This window comes from Carlito syrichta, unplaced genomic scaffold, assembly GCF_000164805.1.
Source record: "Carlito syrichta isolate Samal-C Ts95f unplaced genomic scaffold, Tarsius_syrichta-2.0.1 Scaffold303129, whole genome shotgun sequence".
Taxonomy (NCBI): domain Eukaryota; kingdom Metazoa; phylum Chordata; class Mammalia; order Primates; family Tarsiidae; genus Carlito; species Carlito syrichta.
The window spans coordinates 220,996-241,885 of record NW_007247225.1 but is presented as its reverse complement, the minus strand read 5'-3'; the positions used below and the strand labels follow the sequence as shown (position 1 = coordinate 241,885).

The following is a 20,890-nucleotide window of genomic DNA, read 5'->3' as shown; positions in this document are numbered from 1 at the left end:
GCGGGCTCAGGCAATCCACTCACCTCAACCTCCCAAAGGCGCGGGATTACAGGCTGAGCCACCGAGCCCGGCTAGGGTCCATTTAACACCAATGTTTCTTTCTTTCTTTCTTTCTTTTTTTTGAGTTAGAGTCTTACCTGTCACCTAGACTGGAGTGCAGTGGCCACTCCCGGCCACCGCAGCCTCGACCCTGCTGGGCTCCAGCGATCCTTCCCCTCAGCCTTCCAAGTAGCTGGAACTACATGCGCGCTACCACGCCCGACTAATTTTTGATTTATTGTAGAGATGAGGGCTCGTCAAGTTGCCTAGGCAGGTCTCTAACCCGCGGGCTCAGGCAATCCACTCATCTCAGCCTCCCAAAGCGCTGGGATTGCAGGCTGAGCCACTGAGCCTGGCTCAATGTTTCTTAACCTTTTGCTTTGATGACCTGTCTGTTGCTGTCAACGGAGTGTTAAGGTCTCTCACTATTATTGTATTGCTGTCTCACTGTTTCTTAGGTTTAGTAGAATTTGTTTTATAAAGCTGGGAGCTCTGGTGTTAGGTTCATATACATTTAAAATTGTTAAATCTTCTTGTTGGATTGATCTCTTTATCATTATATAATAATCATCTTTGTCTTTTTTAAACTGAAGTTAATTTATTTAATTTTATTTATTTTTATTTTTGAGTTGGAGTCTCACTTTGTTGCCCAGACTGGAATGCAGTGGCCGCTCCCGGCCACTGTAGCCTCGACCTGCTGGGCTCCGGCGATCCTTCCGCCTCAGCCTTCCGAGTAGCTGGAATTACAGGCATGCGCTACCATGCCAGGCTGATTTTTTTTTTTTTTTTTGAGTTAGAGTCTCACTCTGTCACCCAGATTGGAGTGTAGTGGCCGCTCCCGGCCACTGTAGCCTCGACCTGCTGAGCTCCGGCGATCCTTCCGCCTCAGCCTTCCAAGTAGCCGGAATTATAGGTGCACACTACCATGCCTGGCTAATTTTTTGATTTATTGTAGAGATGAGGTCTCGCCAAGTTGCCCAGGTGGGTCTCGAACCTGCGGGCTCAGGCAATCCACTCACCTCAGCCTCCCAAAGCACGGGATTACAGGCTGAGCCACCGAGCCTGGGTCTTATTTTTTATTTTAAATATGTGGGGTACAATTCAGGGTTAGGTATACAAATGTTCATTATGCAGGTACCCTTGTTGATGGGGTGTGCCCCCCTCTCCCCTGGCAGTTTCCCACTACTGTCATTCCCTTTCTTAAAGTATTGAGATAGTTGTTCAGGGTCTGCTTATGAGTAAGAATGTGTGACATACTTGGTTCTATGTTTCTGTGATAGATCATTCAGTATTATAGCTTCTAAGTCCATCCAAGTTGCTGCAAAGTTAGTAATTTTGTCCTTTGTGTGTGTGTGTGTGTGTGTGTGTGTGTGTGTGTGTGTTGGAGTATCACTCTGTCGCCCAGACTGGAGTGCAGTGGCACACTCATGGCCACTGCAGCCTTGATCTGCTGGGCTCAGGTGATCCTTCCACCTCCGCGTTCCAAGTAGCTGGAATTACAGGCATGTGCCACCATGCTCTGCTGATTTTTTGATTTTTTTGTAGAGATGAGGTCTTGCCAAGTTGCCCAGGCTGGTCTTGAACCCTTGGGCTAAGGCAGTCCTCTCACCTCAGGCTCTCAAAGTGCTAGGATTATAGGCATGAGCCACCGTGCCCAGCCAGTTTTGTTCTTCTTTATGGCTGCGTACTATTCCATCGTGTATATGTACCACATTTTTTTTTTTTTTTGCATTGGAGTCTCACTCTGTTGCCCAGACTGGAGTGCAGTGGCTGCTCCCGGCCACCGCAGCCTTGACCTGCTGGGCTCCGGCGATCCTTCCACCTCAGCCTTCCAGGTAGCTGGAACTACAGGCGTGCGCTACCATGCCCGGCTAATTTTTTGTTTATTGTAGAGATGAGGTCTCGCCAAGTTGTCCAGGCGAGTCTCGAACCCGCGGACTCAGGCAATCCACTCACCTCAGCCTCCCAAAGTCACGGGATTATAGGCTGAGCCACCGAGCCCGGCTTGTACCACATTTTTTTATCCAGTCCTCTGTTTTTGGGCAGCATGGTTGGTTCCATGTTTTTGCTATTGTAAATAACGCTTCAATAAACATGCGTGTGCAGGTACCTTTTTCATAGAGTGATTTGAGTTCCTCTGGTCATATTTCCAGTAGGGGGATTGCAGGGTCATATGGGAGGTCGATTTTTAGATCTTTGAGGAATCATCACACTGTTTTCCACAGAAGCTGTACTAGTTTACACTCCCACCAACAGTGTAGAAGTGTTCCTTTTATGCCACATCCTTTCCAGCATCTGTTGTTTTTTGAGTTATTGATGATGGTCAACTGATGTTAATTTAAATCTGTTTTATCTGATATGAGAATGGCTACTTTTGCTAGTTTTTGTTTTCCATTTGCATGGAATATTTTTTTCCACCCCTTTACCTTGAGTCTACAGGAAGTCTTTTGTGTGTTAAGTGGTTCTCTTGAAGGCAGCAGATATTTGGATTGGGCTTTTTTAAAATCCATTTTGGCAGAATGGCATTTAGACCATTTACAATTAGGGTTAATAATGATATGTAAGGTAGTATTCTGTTCATCACACTGGTTGTTACCTGGTTGCTGTATTTTTTTTCCTCTATTGTGTTGGTGTTCTATAAGTATTGTGAGCTTTATGATTTCCAGTGTTTTTTTAAACTGGTGTAATCTGACCTTTTGTTTTAATATTTAAAACTCCTTTGAGTATTTCTTGTAGAACTGGTCTAGTGGTAACAACTTCCTTTAGCTTTTGTTTGTCTGAGAAAGACTTTATTTCTCCTTCATTTATGAAACCTAGTTTTACGGGATACAAAATCTTTGGCTGACTGTTATTCTGTTTGAGGAGATTGAAGACAAGGCCTCAATCCCTTCTGGCTTGTAGGGTTTCTGTTGAGTGTTCTTTTTTACATTATAAAATTTTCTCATTCAGGTGTACCTTTATACAATGACATTCACCTTTTTAAGTGTATAGTTCTGAAAGTTTTGACAAATGCACACAGCTGTGTAACTACCACTACCACAAAGTTATAGAAGGGTGTCATACTGTCAAATTCCCCCTGCTCCTTTGTAGTCAGCCTCTGTCTCTCCCCTCAATTCTACTAACCACTGTCCCTAGAGTTGTGCCTTTTCCAGCATGCCATATGAATGGATTCATACAGTGTATACATCCCTTGCTTTTCTTTAGAGTTCTGCCTCCTATGTGTGATTGATTAATTTGGATAAACTGAGTAGAAGTCCCCGCCTTGGCTGTGTAAAGGGAAGGGTAGCACCAGCCCTGTTGCCAGGCACAGGGCACTAAATGGTCTCTGGAGCATGGTCTGGCCTTGGTTTTCCTGAGAGTTTTCAAGGTCCCTTCTGGGGAAGTCTTGGGCAAGGTCATGAATGAATCCTGGGAAACATGGTTGGAGCAACCAGCAGAAACTAAATATATGCAGAATGTGATCAGAGGAGTGGGCTGCCCTGGATTTTCTGCTTTGGAGTTCCCATGACCTATCTCCAGCTCCCAAGAGCAGGTCAAAGCAGGGCCTGTCTTTGAGTGAAATGAGTGCCCTCAGCTGGTCTGGTGATGGGGACATGGAGGGGAAAACAGGAACTTCAGCACAAGGTCAAACCCGAACTGGATAAGGTTGACCCAGAACCTTGTCCTGAGGGTAGAGGATGGTATGTGGCAGTGAGTCTATTGCGATGATAGTCCTCATGTGTCTGCTTCTTTGGTCCTTGGATCTGATTGGAATGGCTCTCCCTACCCCTTATGTCTGGGGATGGTTGTCATTTCTTCTGCTCTCCGTGTTGGAGTTCTTGTTACTGGTATCCCATGCCTTTCTCCTTTAGTTTACTCTGTTATTTGGGGAATACATCCTCTATCCATCTTAAAAAAGGAGAAAGGACTAATTCTGTGGCAACTTGCACATCTGTTAATAACGTAATTCATTGTTGATGTTGTCACTGGGCATGGCATTCTAGGGATAAGCATATTTCTTCAGAGTTTTGTGTGAGGTGCCTTTGTCTTTTTTTTTTTTTTGAGTTGGAGTCTCACTTGGTTGCTCAGACTGGAGTGCAGTGGCCGCTCCCAGCCACCGCAGCCTCACCTGCTGGGCTCCGGGGATCCTTCTACCTCAGCCTTCTGAATAGCCAGAATTACAGGCATGCACTACCATGCCCGGCTGATTTTTTGATTTATTGTAGAGATGAGGTCTCGCTGTCTAGGCGGGTCGCAAACCCGTGGGTTCAGGCAATCCACTCACCTCAGCCTCCCAAAGGCGCGGGATTACAGGCTGAGCCACCGAACCTGGCTGCCTTTGCCTTTTTTCCCCAGTACTGCTTTTGAGATATCTGATCATTTTGATTCCTGACCCCTTGTACATATCTATTTCTCTTGGAAGCCTGTTGAACTTTCTCTTTCTCCCAGAGTCGAGAGACTTTAGCAGTCACTTTGGGGTTTGGGGTCTGTTTCCACGCTTACGCTGGGCACTGAGTGGGGCCTTTGTGTTTGGTTAGTCATCTTTCAGTTTTCTGCAGTCTAATCACAAGCCATGAGGCTGGCCAGGATGGGAAAGGTTGAGTGACAGGGAGAGCATTGAGGAGGTATGGATCTAGTGGCCAGAGAAGTGGGGTTAGCTCTTCTGACCCAGCCCCCTTCTGCCCACAGCTTAGCTCCAAGGAGGCCTGAGGAGGAAGAGGAGGAAGAGCTGGAGGAGACTGCACAGGAAAAGAAGCTGCGCTTGGCCAAGCTTTACTTGGAACAGCTCCGGCAGCAAGGTGAGCCAGTGGGCAGGCCTGCCAGGGATGGGTCTGTGCTTATGCCTGTCTGCTGCCCGCTGTTGCAGCCCTAGCCACCTAATGGGTGACTGACGCAGGTATCCAGTGGGCGCCAGGGCTGCTAGTGCTGGAGCTCTAATGGGCCTCCTGGGGCACCTGTGGGGCTTTCAACCTGAGAAGTAAGGCAAGAGGAAACCCTCCAGCCCACTCTCTGCTCTGCTGAGGCAGCCTGAACTTCCTGCAGAACCCAGCACTGAGACGGTGGGGAGGGGATGGGATGGGAAAGGAAGAGTGGAGGCTCAGTCTTGGTTTATTTGGTCTGGTCTGTCCTGCACAGAGGAGGAGAAGGCCGAGGCCCGAGCCTTTGAGGAGGACCAGGTGGCAGGGCGCCTGAAGGAGGATGTGGTGAGTGTGGAGGGGAGGGTAGGGGAGGTAAGAGTGAGGCTGGACCTGCTCCCGGAACCTCACCCTTCTTCCCTTCATGCAGCTTGAGCAGAGAGGCAGGCTGCAGAAGTCCGTGGCAAAGGAGGTGAGTGAGTGCAGTACTTTGGTATAACGTTTAAGAGAATTTGGGGTCCCACTTGGGTTGGTGGACAGATGGCTCAATAGGGGCTCAGGCTCTGAGGGTTTTTGCTCTGGAACAAAGTGGATACTTGGGCAGACAGGGTCAGATAAGGATTTGCTCCTTGCAACCATGGGTCCTGTTTTCAATTTGGTGAGGGTGAGTGGGCAGGGCCGGTATTGGGGTGGAGGGTGCCTTCATGTCCCCATCCCAGTGACCCAGCCCCTGTCTGTCCAGATCCAGGTCCCCACTCCAGGTGACATTCGAGTTTTACGGGGCCACCAGCTCTCCATCACATGTTTGGTCATCACTCCAGATGACTTGGCGATCTTCTCTGCCGCCAAAGACTGCACCATCATTAAATGTGAGTGCCTTGGTGGAGGTGCAGCACCCAGGACACATCCAGCAGGGTTGGTCTGGGAAGAGGGAATAGTCATCCTTGAAGTGGGGAAGCCTCTGGAGGTGGGTTTACTTCCCAAGGGGTGCTTTCCTGACAATGAGAGTTTCTGTCTAGCGTGGGGTTTATGAGCTCCCCGTCCCTAGAGACAGTTGAGCAAAGGCAGGACAATGACTTAATGGGAATTGACGCCACAGGTGGGTGGTTGGACTAGAAGATGTTTGAGGCTCTGCAAATTCCTGGAATTGAGTCCCTGGCCCTTCTGGATTCTCAACTTTCAGCAGCTGAGCAGTGTCCTCACCCAACCACTGTGTAACTGGAAGAATTTACACCATCCATCCCAGGACACTTTTGTATTCCTTCTTTTCTGTGGTTGTCATGGCTGTTGTCCGAGACTATTACACCCACTTAATAGATGAGGAAACTGAGGTGACTTGTTCAGAGGTCTTCTGACCGAGTCCAGGAATTTTTCCATGGCCCCTCTACCCATGCTGCCCCTGGGGAGGTGTTGTCAGTCACATCCATCCCCCCGTTCTAGTAACTTCTCTCCCCCTTGGTGGCAGGGAGTATGGAGAGTGGACGGAAGCTGCATGTGATTCCTCGAGCCAAGAAAAGTGCTGAGGGACAGCCCCCTGGCCACAGCAGCCACATCCTCTGCATGGCCATCTCCTCTGATGGCAAGTACCTTGTAAGACCAGGTTGGCCTTGGGGGCAGGAGGGAGGTCTGCGTGCACAGTGTGTGCCTGTGGTCATTGTATTCTTCCCCACAGGCCTCGGGTGACCGCAGTAAGCTCATTCTCATTTGGGAGGCCCAGAGCTGCAGGCATCTGTACACCTTCACTGGGCACCGGGACGCTGTGTCGGTAAGGAGCTGGGCCTTCCTTAGTGAATATTTAGTGTGCTCCTACTGAGTGGGCCAGGCCCTGTGCTCAGGGAACCTACACCCTGGGGTAGTGAGTGGTGCTGTAAGCCAGCAATACCTAACCTTTCTGGTATCAGAGATTGGTTTCATGGAAGATGGTTTTTCCACGGACCTGGGCAGGGGCGATGGTTTCAGGATGATTCAAGTGCATTACATTTATTGTGTACTTTATTTTTATTATTATTACTTTGTAATATATAGTGAAGTGATTATACAACTCACATAATGCAGAAGCAGTGGGAGCCCTGAGCTTGTTTTCTTGCAACTAGATGGTCCCATCTGGGGGTGAGGGGAGACAGTGACACCCAAAGTGTATTGGCTTATGTCCAGTCTACTCTGTAATCTCATTTTGGTTGCTGTCACTGCAGAAAACTCTGCTTTACAAAGATAGGATGCTGGTAACGGAAGCAGGCTTTTCAGTGCTGATCTGATAGGAGGTAGAGCTCAGGCTGTAATGTGAGCGATGGGGAGCAGTTATAACTACAGAAGAAGCCTCACTCGCTTGCCACCTCTCACCTCCTGCTGTGTGGCCCAGTTCCTAACAGGCCACAGACTGATACCGGTTCATGGCCTGGGAGTTGGGAACCCCTGCTGTAAAGGACATAAACAGGCTGAAGGGATGGGGTGGAGCTGGGGGGGTGACTGAGTTGAGCTTGCTCAGAAATCAGGAGGGCCTTGAGAAGTCTGCATCTGCTCATAAGCAGGCTGGCATGTGGGCCACACAGAAGTGCCATAATAGAGTGCTTTCATGGGGAGCTAGCTGTACCATGTGACTTGCTTTTGGGAAGTCCTCCCTGGGCCTGACCTCTCTCTTGCCGGCTATAGCCCAGGTTCCCTTTTGTCTCTCTCCATGTACCCTTAGGGGCTAGCATTCCGCAGAGGCACCCACCAGCTCTACAGCACATCCCATGACCGCTCTGTGAAGGTGTGGAATGTGGCGGAGAATGCCTATGTGGAGACACTGTGAGTGTGCATGGGGAGAAGGTATGCAGCTTTGTGTGTGTGAGTTCATGTGTGACCCCTGTCCTGTTGTGTCCTGCCTTCCAGCTTCGGGCACCAGGATGCTGTGGCTGCACTGGATGCCCTGAGTCGGGAGTGCTGTGTGACAGCCGGAGGCCGGGATGGGACTGTGCGTGTGTGGAAGATCCCTGAAGAGTCCCAGCTTGTTTTCTATGGCCACCAGTAAGGCAGCTGCTGTGTCAGGTGGGGACTGTGTGGGCTGAGGGTGGAGTCTGGCCATGCCCCTCACAGCCCCTTCTTCCAGGGGCTCCATTGACTGCATCCATCTAATCAATGAGGAACACATGGTGTCAGGTGCAGATGATGGGTAAGAGCTGCCTTTTGATGTCTACCACCACTGCTGCTGCTCCCTAGTGCTTGCTCCCTGCCAGGCCTTGAGCTTGCCTCTTAGCCCTGTGGGGGAGCTGGTGTAACTCCTTTTCACAGATGAGGACACCGAGGCAGATTGCTCAGGTGACCTTGTTCACATCTTGCCACTGGTGTGTGTATCCTTGATCCCTTCCTGCTGTGTGGCCTTTGTCCTACCCCTGCCCCCCTCATAGACTACTCCTATCCATAGATCCGTGGCCTTGTGGGGCCTCTCCAAGAAGCGGCCACTTGCCTTGCAGCGTGAAGCTCATGGGCTGCATGGGGAGCCAGGTCTGGAGCAACCCTTCTGGGTATCGTCAGTGGCAGCCCTACTCAACACAGACCTTGTGGCCACAGGCATGTGCCCTGCGAGGCAGGGAGGAGGGGTCTCAGGGTAGACTGGTATGGGGGTTGCTCACCATCCTTGTCCTTCCAGGCTCCCACAGCTCTTGCGTGCGGCTTTGGCAGTGTGGGGAGGGCTTCCGGCGGCTTGACCATCTCTGCGACATTCCCATGGTGAGTGGAACTTGAATGCTCAGCCTGTCTTTGCCACACTTCTGAGGTCCTTGGAGCTCATGTCCCTGGGATTAACTCTTTAATGTCCTTTGTCCTGCCAGAAAGGACCCTCCTCATGGCAGGGCCAGCTCCTGGCACAAGACCTGGCAGGAATCCTCCTTCCTCTTGCCCCTTTCCCTCCTCCTTCCTCTTGCCCCTTTCCCTCCTCTGCCTCCCTCTCTGTCCTAGGCCCTGTCTTGGGTACAAGGGAGGGAACAGCATGGGAAAAGACCTGGAGACCTGATGCTGTAATTGGTTCTGCACAACTGGTACCAGATCAAGTGCCAAGCTAGGGTATGTGGACTTGATCGTCCATACTTGGGCAGCCTGGGAGAGAGTAGAATCTGTAAGTGACATGTGCTGAGAGTGCAGGGCCTGGGTCAGTGGTGACAGTCATGGGTCTCCAGGCCTCACAACCAGGAGCCAGGCCTTAAGCCACAGCCTTGGCACATACTTGGCATACACTGTCTCCTTAACCCTCACAAACTCATTGCCAGCCTAGTGCTCTATGTGCTCCATCTCACAGATGTGGAGGCTGAGGCTGATGGGTTAAGGGCAGGCCCATCTCATGAGGTGGCAAGAGGCACAGCAGGGATTTAATCTAGGCCTGGTAAGGCCAAGCCCTTGACTGTGATGGTGGAGGGATATTCTAATGTCTTACCACATTGGTTTTCTCTCTCCTCAGATGGGTTTTATCAACAGCCTGAAGTTCTCCAGTGCTGGGGACTTCCTGGTAGCTGGAGTGGGGCAGGAGCACAGGTATGTGTGACCTTTGAGAGTGCAGGTGAGGGCAAAGTGGTGCTGGCTGGGCAGCTGGGTGGGGATGGGGTGGAGACTGGGTAGGGCTGGGCCAGGTCTCAGCTGTTTCTTTCATCCCCTGCAGACTTGGCCGATGGTGGCGAATCAAAGAGGCTCGGAACTCTGTCTGCATCATCCCACTCCGAAGGGTCCCTGTGCCCCCGGCTGCTGGCTCCTGACACTCTCCCTCCTTATTTAAGTCCTTCCCAGGCCAGGCTCCACCCTCTTTGTATTAAAAGCCTTTTCTTTTGGGCCTTGTTTCTTGCAGCTTCTTGAGGGTAGGGGTGTAACAGGGACTATAGGCCAGAAGAGGCCTGCGGAGGGACAGGACTCCAGTAGTCACTCAGCTTTGCCCCTCTGCTAGCCTGAGGGCTTTTATCTTTTTCCAAAGAAACTGGGATGGAGATCTCAGCGGCTCCAAGCTCCTGGTCCCTGAGTATCCTGCATGGCCTCATCAGGAAGCTCCCCAGCCAATGCTTGATAGAGGTCTAAAGCTACTGACCCCTCGTCTCAGAAGCCACGGCTGTCCAATTGTGTGTAAGGGCTGGTGCTGGGGTCAGAATTGAACTGTGGACAACTGGGCCTGCAAGGCAGGCTGACTTGAGTTCCTCACCCAGACCAGGTGAGGAAGCTGGAGGGGACAGACTGCCCTTGAGGTGCAGGGGTCTGGAATAGGAGTGGGACTGACCCTGCACTGATGGGCTTACTGTCTGGGAACAAGAGTCAAAGTTGGGAAGAACTCTGCCTTTGGTCTGAATGACATAACCAGGCTGAAGGGATGGGACACGCTGCATTGCCTGTCACAGCCATGACCCTTCTGTATCAAAGGAATGTTCATATTCCCTGATTTCACCAGCTAGGTAGTTCACTCCTGCTGTGGGTGAAGCTAACGAGGAGGAGGTAAAGAGGTGGGCTGGAGGTGTGGAGGCACAACGAGGGCCCCTCCTCAGGGAAAAATGAGAAGGGGGTGTTAAGGTAAAAGCCATTAGCTCACTGGTCCCACAGCTGAAATTATGAAAGGGTGATGTCGTTCCCTGGGAGGGGGAAACCACAGGGCTCCCCCTCAGACTGACCTGTGCCTGCAGTTGTCCTCCTAGGGTTATTGGGTCAAGGTCAGACTAAGCCCACGAAAATCCTGCAAAGGATCAGAGAATTCACTCCCTCATATATCCTACCTTAATTTGAGCTCAGTAGTGTCCTAAACATACCTCCACAGTAGCCTTGCAAGCATCAAGGAAAAGCCCTGAACATGTAAACCCTTTTCTATTAGTACATTCTCAGGAAGTGAAAACAAACACTTGGAACTGAAACTGAAAATCGCTTCTCCCATAGTTTTAATTCTGCTTAGCCTTGCTCAGCTGGGGCTTTCTGACTGTTGCTGGATTCTTGGGCAGGGGCTACCCTCAGCAAACTGGTGCCTTCAGTCTCTCCCAGGACCCTTCTCTTCTCCTGCTTTGGCCAAAATCTGGCTGTTTCAGCTCTCAGTTGGAGAGTGAGTGGATGCTTTCCATGGCTGCTGCATCAGTCAGCTAGCTATTGCTGGATGACAGAACCATCTCAAAACTCAGTGACTGAGAGCAAATAGGTCCACTGGGAGTTTCTTCTGGTCCCAGCTGAGCTTACTCACGCTTTTGCAGTCAGCTGTGGGTCTGGGGGTGCTGCTGATCTTGACTGATCTGCTTGAAATTTGGCTGGCAGCAGATCCACTAGGAAAACTGCACCTCTGTATGTGGTTTCTCATTCTATAGCAGGCTAGCCCAGGTCTGTTCATGTGTCTGAACAGGATTCCAGGAGAGTGAGCAGAAGCATGCCAACCATCTAGAGGTTCAGGCTAGGATCTAGCACTTCTATCACGTTTGATTGGTCAAAATGAATGGCAGAGCACGCCAGATTCAAGAGAAAGAGACTCCATCTTTTGATGAGAGCGACTCCCAAGTCATGTTGCAAAGTGTACCGAAACTGGGGACTTTTCCGTAATGAATCCGCCATATAATCTGCTCAATCCAGAACATCATTCCCCCACTCTCCTGCTAGAGCTGGGGTTTTTCTACTCCTGATTGGGCAGGGGATGCTGCTGGAGGGCAACCTCAGATTCTAATGGTCCAGGAGATGAGGATGGAACGACCAGGTTCTAACCTGCTGACCACTACTAGAAGGGTGACATGGCAGATAAGCAGCTTGTATCCACTCTTCCTTCCTGCTTGAGAATGGGCCTAGAAGTAAGGCCACTCTTTGAGGGGAATCTACCATCAACTCATCTTCCAACGGGATACAAGGAGCCAGGGAGGTAAAGGCAATAGGGCTGGCAACTCAGTTTCTTCCCAGTATGGGCCTGTGGCGCGCACCCTGAGTTTCATCTTTCTGCAGCTCTGGAATGCACTGGCTAGTAGCAGTGACAAGGGTTGGGGCTACTTTATGGGGATGGTGACAGTAATATGTCTTGGAAACCTATGACTTTGTCCATCAAGTACTCATTCTCATTTTCTTCTGGAAATGTAACTCAATTTTTCTGTTGGAAAACTGTCCCTAGCCCTCTGTGGCATATCCATCCATCCATCCATCCATCTATCCATCCATCCATGCTTCCATTTATCCATCGTCAGTCCCACAAAACTTTATTGTGTTCCAATGATGTCCCACTTCCTGTTCTAGGCCATGGGGATACAGAAATGAACAAGAAAAAGTTCCCATATTAAAGATGCTTGCCTACTGGAAGTATAAAGCATATAAACGAGACACCTGACACAAATTCAGATGACCAGTGTTTTGAACAGGTGAAGCTGAGTAAGAGGACAGACTGGGGCATGTGGTCTGAAATGTCTCTTGAGAAGCGACATTGAGCGAGACCGGAATGATGAGAAGGTCAAGGGGGAACATATCCTCAGACTTGGAATACCCTGTGCATAGGCCCCAAGACAATCTTTCTGAAAGATCCATTTCCTAGAGTCTCCTGACTGGAGAAGTGTATAGACAGAAAACCTGGGCAGAGGTAAGAGAGTGACAGCTAGTCCAGGGAGGGGTTACCTACCAGCTCTTCTCCAAGTACCTGCTCCCCTGCCCCTCCTAGGCCTTCCTCTGCCTTCCAAATCCACCACATCTCTGCCTTTTCTCTCTTCCCCACCCCTATCTTAGTGCTTGCTGATCTGGTTTCTGTCCAGTTCCCAGTGCTAAACTCCACCTTCCCCAGTGCAGAATCTTCTCAATCCCAGCCCAGTTACTGCCCACTCACCCCCACCCCTACTGGGGACATTGGGTGCAGGGGAGAGCAGTGATAGGACCTGTCCCTAGAAATGGAGGGAAGGATCTCAGGACCTGAGGGCCTTGGGTCTTCATAGAGAAGCAATTTGGTCTGTTTTACCTTATAATATTCGTTCATTCATTCATTCAATGAGCATTTATTTGGAACTTGCGACATGCCAGCACTGTTTAGCATGTGGGGACACATGTGAGGAAAATACTTGGACTCCACCCACCAGGAGCCAAATAAGGGAGGAGACAGGCCAGCAAACAGGTTACTGGACATGATTGGGTGAGGACCACAATGAAGGTCTGGAAAAGGGGCCACAGGATTTTTCAAGGTGCAGCATCCACCAAGTCAACTGCCAGATCCTCCTGAGAATGCAGCTATGCCAGGTTCTGCATGAGAGGTTCACTTATCTGGAGGTGACGAGGAAACTGCTGCAGAAAAATGACTGAGGTAGGGGCCAATGGGCCATCTTAGCATGGCCCACTCCCAGGAGACCTGCTTTCCCTTTGTAGGCCATGGAGCTAAGAGCATCTGTGGAGGGCTGATCTCATCAGGACCCTCACTGTCCCCTGCTTTCTTCTCTTTTTCTCCCCTCCCTGAAGGGGTCTACTGAGAACCTCTGGGAGGAAACTCTGATAGAGAAGGTGGAGGACAGTGGGAATGAGGTTGGAGAGTGGGAGAGGCCCTGGAATGCTGGTACTTCTGCACCTGGCAGTCACTCAGTGAGGCCTGGGAGGTGCTTATATCTTGCTCCCTGTGTTACTTCCTCCAGCTCCAGGAGGCTCACCCCACCATGCTGGTCCCAGACCCCTTACTCAGTACACCTTCAAAACCTCCCCTTGGGTGGTGCTACCCCTGTTCCTCAGCCCCTGTGGTGGCTCCTCCCTGCCCACTGGCTAGAGTCTGAGCCAGTTCTGGTGGCACTCAAGGCCTCAGCAACTCCCTGCCCCCAGTGTCACCACATTCTCCAGTGCCTCAGCTCCTGGGCCTCCTCCCTGTTTGGGTCTCCCTTCTTCCTGGGCTCTAGCCCACTAGTTACCCTGGGCTCTGAAGGTGGAATCATTTCTGTTCCTTGTAGTGCAGAAGCCTTCATTCATTTCTTTGCTCCTGAAATATATAGACCCAAATATGAGGATCATGATTGCTCTGAGTTGCTTTTAAAATTTATGCACAATAAACTTGTTTGATGTGATATACAAGGCTTCTAAAATTTTAAAAATTATTGTATAGCAAAATTGACTTTTTGGGGGGTGTGGACAGCTCTGGAAATTGTAAACTATAATAGATATATAGATTCATATAGCCACCATCACAACCAAGACACAGAATTTGTTACCCTAAAAAACTCCTTGTATTGCCCCTTTGTCATTAAACCTTCCCCATCACTAACTCCTGGCAGCCACAGATCCGTCTTTTTGAGAATGTCACATAAATAGAATTACACTGTATGAAACATTTTGAGACTGGCTTCTTTGACTCAGCATAGTGTCTGAAATTCACTCATATTGTTGCATCCTTTTTCTTACTAAGTAGTATTCTATTGTATAAGTGGACCCCAGGTTGTTTATGTGGTGGACATTTGGGTTGTTTCTAATTTTCTTTTTTTGAGTCAGGATCTCACTCTGTCGCCCAGGCAGGAGTACAGTGACATGATCACAGCTACCGCAGTCTCAGCCTGCTGGGTTAAGGTAATCCTTCCACTTCAGCCTTCCAAGTAGCTGGGTCTACAGGTGTACATCATCACAACTGGCTAATTTTTTGATTTATTGTAAAGACGAGGTCTCACTATGTTGCCCAGGCTGGTCCTGGGTCCTCTTTCCTTGACCTCCCAAAGTGCTCAGATTACAGGCATGAACCACAGCACCCGGCTTTGTTTCTAATTTTTGGTGGTCATAAATAGAGTTACTATGAACTTTTGTGGGTGTAAATTTTCATTTCTCTAGGGTAAATACCAAGGAGCTAAATTGCTGGGTCTTATGTTTCAGATAAGAAACTGCCAAACTTTTCCAGAGTAGCTGTACAATTTTGGATTCCTACTGGCAATTTATGAGTGTTCTAGTTGTTCTATATCCTTTTTTGTTTTCTCTTTGAGTCAGGGTCTCACTTTGTTGCCCAGTCTGGAGTGCAGTGTCACGATCATGGCTCACTGCAGCTTCCAACTCCTGGGCTCAAACAATCCTGTGTCAGCCTCCTGAGTAGTTGGAACTACAGGTATGCACCACCATGCCCAGCTAGTTTTTAAATTTTTTTGTAGACATGAGGTCTCAGTATGTTGTCCAAGCTGGTATCAAACTCCTGGGCTCAAGCTATCCTCCTGCCTCAGCCTCCCAAAGTGCTGGGATTACAGGCATGAGCCACTGTGTTTCATATCCTTTATAATACTTGTTATTGTTAGTACTTTAAAATTTTAGCCATTTGAATAAGTGTATAGTGGTATCTCACTTTAGTGTTAATTTGTATTTCCTAGTGAATAATGATGTTGGGTGTCTTTTCATGGGACTATTTTTCATCTGTATATTACTTCTTGGTGAAGCGTCTGTTCAAATCTTTTGCTCATTTTATTTATTTTTTATTTTTTATTATTTTTGAGTTGGAGTCTCACTCTGTCACTCAGACTGGAGTGCAGAGGCCGCTCCCGGCCACCGCAGCTTCAACCTGCTGGGCTCCGGTGATCCTTCCGCCTCAGCCTTTCAAGTAGCTGGAACTACAGGCACGTGCTACCACACCCGGCTCATTTTGATTTATTATAGAAATGAGGTCTCGCCAAGTTGCCCAGGCGGGTCTCGAACCCACGGGCTCAGGCAATCCACTCACCTCAGCCTCCCAAAGGCACGGGATGACAGGCTGAGCCACCGAGCCCGGCTGCTCATTTTAATATAAGGGTATTTGCCTTTTGAGAATGTCAAATAAATAGAATCATACAATATATAGCCTTTTGAGACTGACTTCTATTACTCAGCATAATGTCTCTGAGGTTTGTACAAATTGTTGCATGTATCAACAGCTTGTTCCTTTTTACTGCTGAGTTATATTCCATTGTATAGATATACAACAGTTTTTGTTTGCTAATTTCACCCTTTGAAGGGTATTTGGGTTGTTTCAAGTTTTTGGCTATTACAATTAAAGCTGCTGTGACTCTTTATGTTCATATTTTCATGTGCGCATAAGTCTTAATTTCACTGGGGCAAATACTCGGGAGTAGAATTGCTGGGTCATATAGTAAGTGTATGTTTATTTTATAAGAAACTGTCAAAGCATTTACCAGGGTGGCTGTATTGTTCTCATTTCAACCTGCAGTGTACCAATGTTCTGGTTATTCATCATTCTTGCTAGCTCTTAGTGCTGCCATGATTTTTTATTTTAGCAATTCTAACAGGGGCATAGTGGCATCTCATTGCGGTTTTAATTTGCATTTTCCTAATGGCTTATGATGTTGAACACTATTTCATGCATTTACTTGCTATAATTATATCCTCCTTGGTGATGTGTTTATTTAAATTCTTTGCCAATTTTTAATTATTAATAATTTACTTATTCAATTTTGAGAGTTTGAGATATAGTCTTGATACAAGTCCCTTCTAGGAAGTGATTTGCATATATTTTCTCCAGTTCTGTGGCTTGAGTTTTTGTTTTGTTAACAATTTCTTTCACTGAGCAAACGTTTTCAATTTTGAAATCAAATTTAAGTGATTTCATTTTTTTCTTTCATAGATAATGGTCTTGGTGTCATACCTAAGAACTGTTTATTTAATGCAACACTATAAAAGTTTTCTCCTTAAAGTTTTATGTGTTACATTCAGAGCTATGATCCATTTTGAGTTAAATTTAATTTTTTTTTTTGAGTTGGAGTCTCATTCTGTCACCCAGACTGGATAGAGTGCAGTGGCCGCACCCGGTCACTGCAACCTCGACCTGCTGGGCTCCGGCGATCCTTCCGCCTCAGCCTTCCAATAGCTGGAACTACAGGCACACGCTACCACGCCCGGTAGGTCTCGCCAAGTTGCCCAGGGGGGGTCTTGAACCCGCGGGCTCAGGCAATCCACTCATCTCAGCCTCCCAAAGCGCTGGGATTACAGGCTGAGCCACTGGGCTCGGTTTTTCTGCAGTTTTAATATGATATACTTAGGTGTAGTTTTTGGGCATTTATCCTATTTGTTGTTCTCTGAGTTTCTTGGCTCTATGATTTGGTATCTACCATTAATTTGGAAAGTTCTTGGCCATTGTTTTTGCAAATATTTATTCTGCTCTGTTCTCTCTTCTCCTTTTGGTATTCCAGGTGCATATTTGTTACATATTTTAAAAATTGACTCTAGTTCTTGGATGCTCTGTTCTGTTCCCTCCCATTCTCTTTTCCCTTTGTGTTTCAGTTTGGGATGTTTCTACTGGCATATTTCCAAGCTCAATGAATCTTTTCTCAGTCATGTCAAGCCTACAGATAAGCACATTGAAGATATTTTTCATTTCTGCTATAATTTTTTTATTTCTAGCATTTCTTTTTGATTCTTAGAGTTTCTAACTCTTTTTTACATTACCCATCTGTTTTTGCATTACGTTTTCTCGTTTTCTACTTGAGCCCTTCATATACTCATCAGCTATTTTAAATCCCCTGTCTGATAATTTCAACATTTGTGTTGTATCTGAGTTTGATTCTGATGAACGCTTTCTCCCTTCAGATTGTGTGTGTGTGATATGTGTGTGTTCTACCTTTTTGCATGACTTGCAATTTTCTGTTGAAAGCTGGTCATGTATCAGGTAATTAGAACTGAAGTAAATAGGCCTTTAGTGTGCAGATTTATGTTAATCTGATAGGATTTGGGCTGTGTTTGATATCTATCACTCCTAAATGTTTCCTTATGTTTCTTGGTAATTCCTTCCTCTTACCCCTCCTAAGTCCCACCCCAATCTCCAGGAAATCACTGATCCGCTCTCTGGCCTTTTTCTAGAATTTTATATAAATGAAATTATATAGGGCATATTCTTTTTTGTTTTGAGTCAGAGTCACTCTGTCTCCCAGGCTGGAGTGTAGTAGCACTGTCACAGCTCACTGCAGCCTTTATTTTCTGGGCTCAGATGATCCTTCTTTTAGCTTTCTGAGAGACTGGGAGTACAGGCACATGCCACCATGCCTGGCAATTTTTTTTTTTTTTTGGTAGAGATGAGGTCTTGCTATGTTGCCTAGGCTGGTCTAGAACTTCTGGACTTAAGCAATTCTCCTGCCTTGGCCTCTTAAAGTGCTGGCATTAAGTACTTGTTTTACATTTCTTTCTTTCTTTTTTTTTTTTTGAGTAAGAGTCTCACTCTGTCACCCAGGTTGGAGTGCAGTGGCACACTCATGGCCACAGAAGCCTCTACCTGCCCAGCTCAGGTGGTTCTTCTGCCTCAATCTTCCAAGTAGCTGGAATCACAGGCATGTACCACCATGCCCAGCTAATTTTTTGATTGATTGTAGAGACGAGGTCTTGCCAAGTTGCTCAGGCTGGTCTCAAACCCCTGGCAAGTTGCTCAGGCAATCCTCTCACCTCAGCCTCCCAAGGTGCTAGGATTACTGGTGTGAGCCACTGCACCTGGCCTAGACTTGTTTTACTTTTAACCTGCCTATATTATTATATATAAAATGGATTTCTTATAGGAAGCATATGGTTTGTCTCTTTATTTTATTTTTGAGTCAAGTTCTCACTGTCATCCAGGCTGGAGTGCCTGTGGTATGATCATGGCTCACAACAGCCTTGACCACCTGAGCTCAGGCAATCTTTCCTCCTCAGCCTTCCAAGTAGCTGGGACTACAGATATGCACCATCAAAATTTTTTGATTTTTTTGGTAGAGACAAAGTCTTGCTGTGATGCACAGGCTGGTTTTGAACTCCTGGGCTAAAGTGATCCTTCCACCTTAGCCTTCCAAAGTGCTGGTATTATAGGCATGAGCCTCCATGTCTAGCAAATTCATTATTTTTAATAATGATGTAGTATTTTATAGTATGAGTGAACTATGTATACATCATTAAATCAATCCCCTATTGATGGTTATTTACATTTTTTTCAATTAAATGTTATTACTAGTGAATGACTATTTTTATACACCTTTACATCAATGGGCCAGTATTTCTGCTATTTTGCCATTTGAGGTCAGGGCTTTTGCCCATTTCTCACAGAAAAGAATTGGCAGCACTTTAGCCCTTTCCTTGGAGGGGCCTCACCTGTTAGGAGTCATCTGATGCCTGAGTCATAGGTGCCCTTATGACATCATAGGTCTCCCTCCTCCACTCTCCCTGCCTGTGCCATGGCTGGAGAAACAGAGACCTGAGGGGATTTGAACCATCTACACCCAATCCATGTGTGGCCAATGGTGAGCAGGGGAGAACCAGACACAGTGGGCTTGTGAGGGATGTCCCCATGGATGTCTCAGGACGAGGACCTACTGACATTAAAGACATTGAAGACTCTGGAAGCTGGGGATGTGTGGGTATTTGATGGAAAGGGTGGCATGGCAACGCTACTCTTGTCTTTACCCTAATGCTGACTGTAGGAGGCGAAGCAGCCTAAAAAGACTAAGAAATCCACAAAAGATGATAAACCTCAGAAGAAGGGGAAGCCAACCTCAACGCCACCAATCTCAAAGGCCAAAGCAGAGGTAGGAGGAGCCCTGACTTGGATGCTACTGATCTTGGGTCCCAGTGCTTGTGGCTAGAGTCTTTTGCAGGGTCCTGAGGTAAGAACAGAAAAAAACCCCTTCATTTTTGTTTGTCTTCTTTCCCCATTTCTCTTTCAGGCTGAAACTCTGGATCCTGTTGAGACACAAGCAGCAGATAAGGCCGATGTGAAAGAGAAACAAGTACGATCTCCCACACCACGCAGTGCTGGAGCTGGGGATGAGGATGTAAGGACTGTGTTTGTAGAGTGGAATGACCACAATATGGGCAGCTGGGCTTAGGTAGAGATGTGTGTGTGTGTGTGTGTGTGTGTGTGTGTGTGTGTGTGTGTGTGCGTGTACATATATGTTTGCTTGCGAATTAAGATTTAAAGTGTGAAAGTCAAGAAAAGTGAAGATGGGGAAGATACAAGAGGAACAGAACTTTACAGGGTGGGGAAAACTTTTAAGACTATGATGTGACAGAGAGAGAACAGGTGTGAATTTGAGCTGGAGTTGGGGATGAAAGAGCAGGGCCAGCAAAGAATGATACTTCTCCAGCAGTTGGGAGGGGACTGAAAGGAAGGGCCGTGGATTCCAGGTAGGTGATTGGGCCCGGGTGAGGCATGATAACTCATTGACCCTAGATTACAGTGTTCTTGTTCTAGAGTGGCCAACTGGGTCCATGGAAAACAGGATGACGCAGCCAGGGCAGGTGTATTCCTGGACGGGGACACTGACACTTAGAGGCAAGGTGATGTGATATGGCCATCAACCTGTAGGTGGCAGAGGCAGGACACCTACCTGGTCTTCAGTTTCCAGCCAGTGCCCTGCCCAGTGCTTCTGAATTCCAGAAGAAGGGGCAATTGCTGATAAGAAATCAGGACCTTTCCTGGCACACCCTAGGGCTGAAGTGGGTGGGGAGCATTCTCTAAATGTCTCTCTTTTTTTTTCTTGAAAGTCCCCCCCAAACCAAAAAAAGCTCCCTAACAATGATATGACAGTCTTGAAGATTCAGGCCTGGTGGCGGGGCACACTGGTACGTCGGACACTGCTGCATGCAGCCCTCTGCGCCTGGATCATTCAGTGCTGGTGGCGGTTGATCCTGTCCAGGCTCCTGGAGAAACGGCGGCGGGTGGTGCTGGAGAACTTCTCGCGGAAGGAGTGGGCAGCAGTCACACTACAGTCCTGGGCCCGCATGTGGCGCATCCGCCGGCGCTACTGCCAGGTGCTCAACGCTGTCCGCATCATCCAGGCCTACTGGAGGTGTCATTCCTGTGCTACCAGGGGTCTCATCAAGGGCCACTACAGAGTCACGGCCAACCAGCTGCATCTTGAGCTGGAGATCTTGCTGGGCTCAGGGCCCTGCATTGTGACGGAGTGTATTCCCCTCCCCATAAAGCACTGAAGTGGTCTTTTCCAGACGTATTCTGTTTGATGAACTCCAGGAAGTCAGGGCAAATGAGGGCAGATACTCAGCATCTGATATACTAGCTCTGAGAAATTGACAGGGGTTGTTTGAGGCCCCATTTGGAGAAGAACTCTGAGTCCCTCTGAGCAGAGAATGCACTTTTTTCTTTTCTTTTTAGAGACACCGCC

At 48.0% G+C, this 20,890-nt stretch overlaps 2 protein-coding genes across 2 annotated transcripts in view; both read left to right on the top strand.

Moving 5' to 3' along the window:
• Nucleotides 1–9,673, top strand: part of RRP9 (ribosomal RNA processing 9, U3 small nucleolar RNA binding protein) — a 12,092-nt gene extending 2,419 nt beyond the window's left edge. Inside the window, exons 3-15 of the mRNA XM_008057789.1 lie at nt 4,708–4,817; nt 5,155–5,222; nt 5,305–5,346; nt 5,617–5,743; nt 6,340–6,464; nt 6,547–6,639; nt 7,561–7,661; nt 7,746–7,880; nt 7,963–8,025; nt 8,278–8,423; nt 8,503–8,582; nt 9,307–9,380; nt 9,505–9,673. Coding sequence (XP_008055980.1) covers nt 4,708–4,817; nt 5,155–5,222; nt 5,305–5,346; nt 5,617–5,743; nt 6,340–6,464; nt 6,547–6,639; nt 7,561–7,661; nt 7,746–7,880; nt 7,963–8,025; nt 8,278–8,423; nt 8,503–8,582; nt 9,307–9,380; nt 9,505–9,598 — 1,258 coding nt within the window. The 3' untranslated portion in view covers nt 9,599–9,673. The remainder of the gene's footprint in view (nt 1–4,707; nt 4,818–5,154; nt 5,223–5,304; nt 5,347–5,616; nt 5,744–6,339; nt 6,465–6,546; nt 6,640–7,560; nt 7,662–7,745; nt 7,881–7,962; nt 8,026–8,277; nt 8,424–8,502; nt 8,583–9,306; nt 9,381–9,504) is intronic.
• Nucleotides 9,674–13,141: 3,468 nt separating this feature from the next.
• Nucleotides 13,142–20,713, top strand: IQCF1 (IQ motif containing F1). Its single transcript, XM_021712205.1, has 5 exons — nt 13,142–13,174; nt 13,269–13,388; nt 19,190–19,294; nt 19,433–19,495; nt 20,253–20,713. Exons 1-5 carry the CDS (start codon nt 13,142–13,144, stop codon nt 20,697–20,699), a joined length of 768 nt encoding a protein of 255 aa, XP_021567880.1. The 3' UTR covers nt 20,700–20,713.
• Nucleotides 20,714–20,890: the final 177 nt, after the last annotated feature.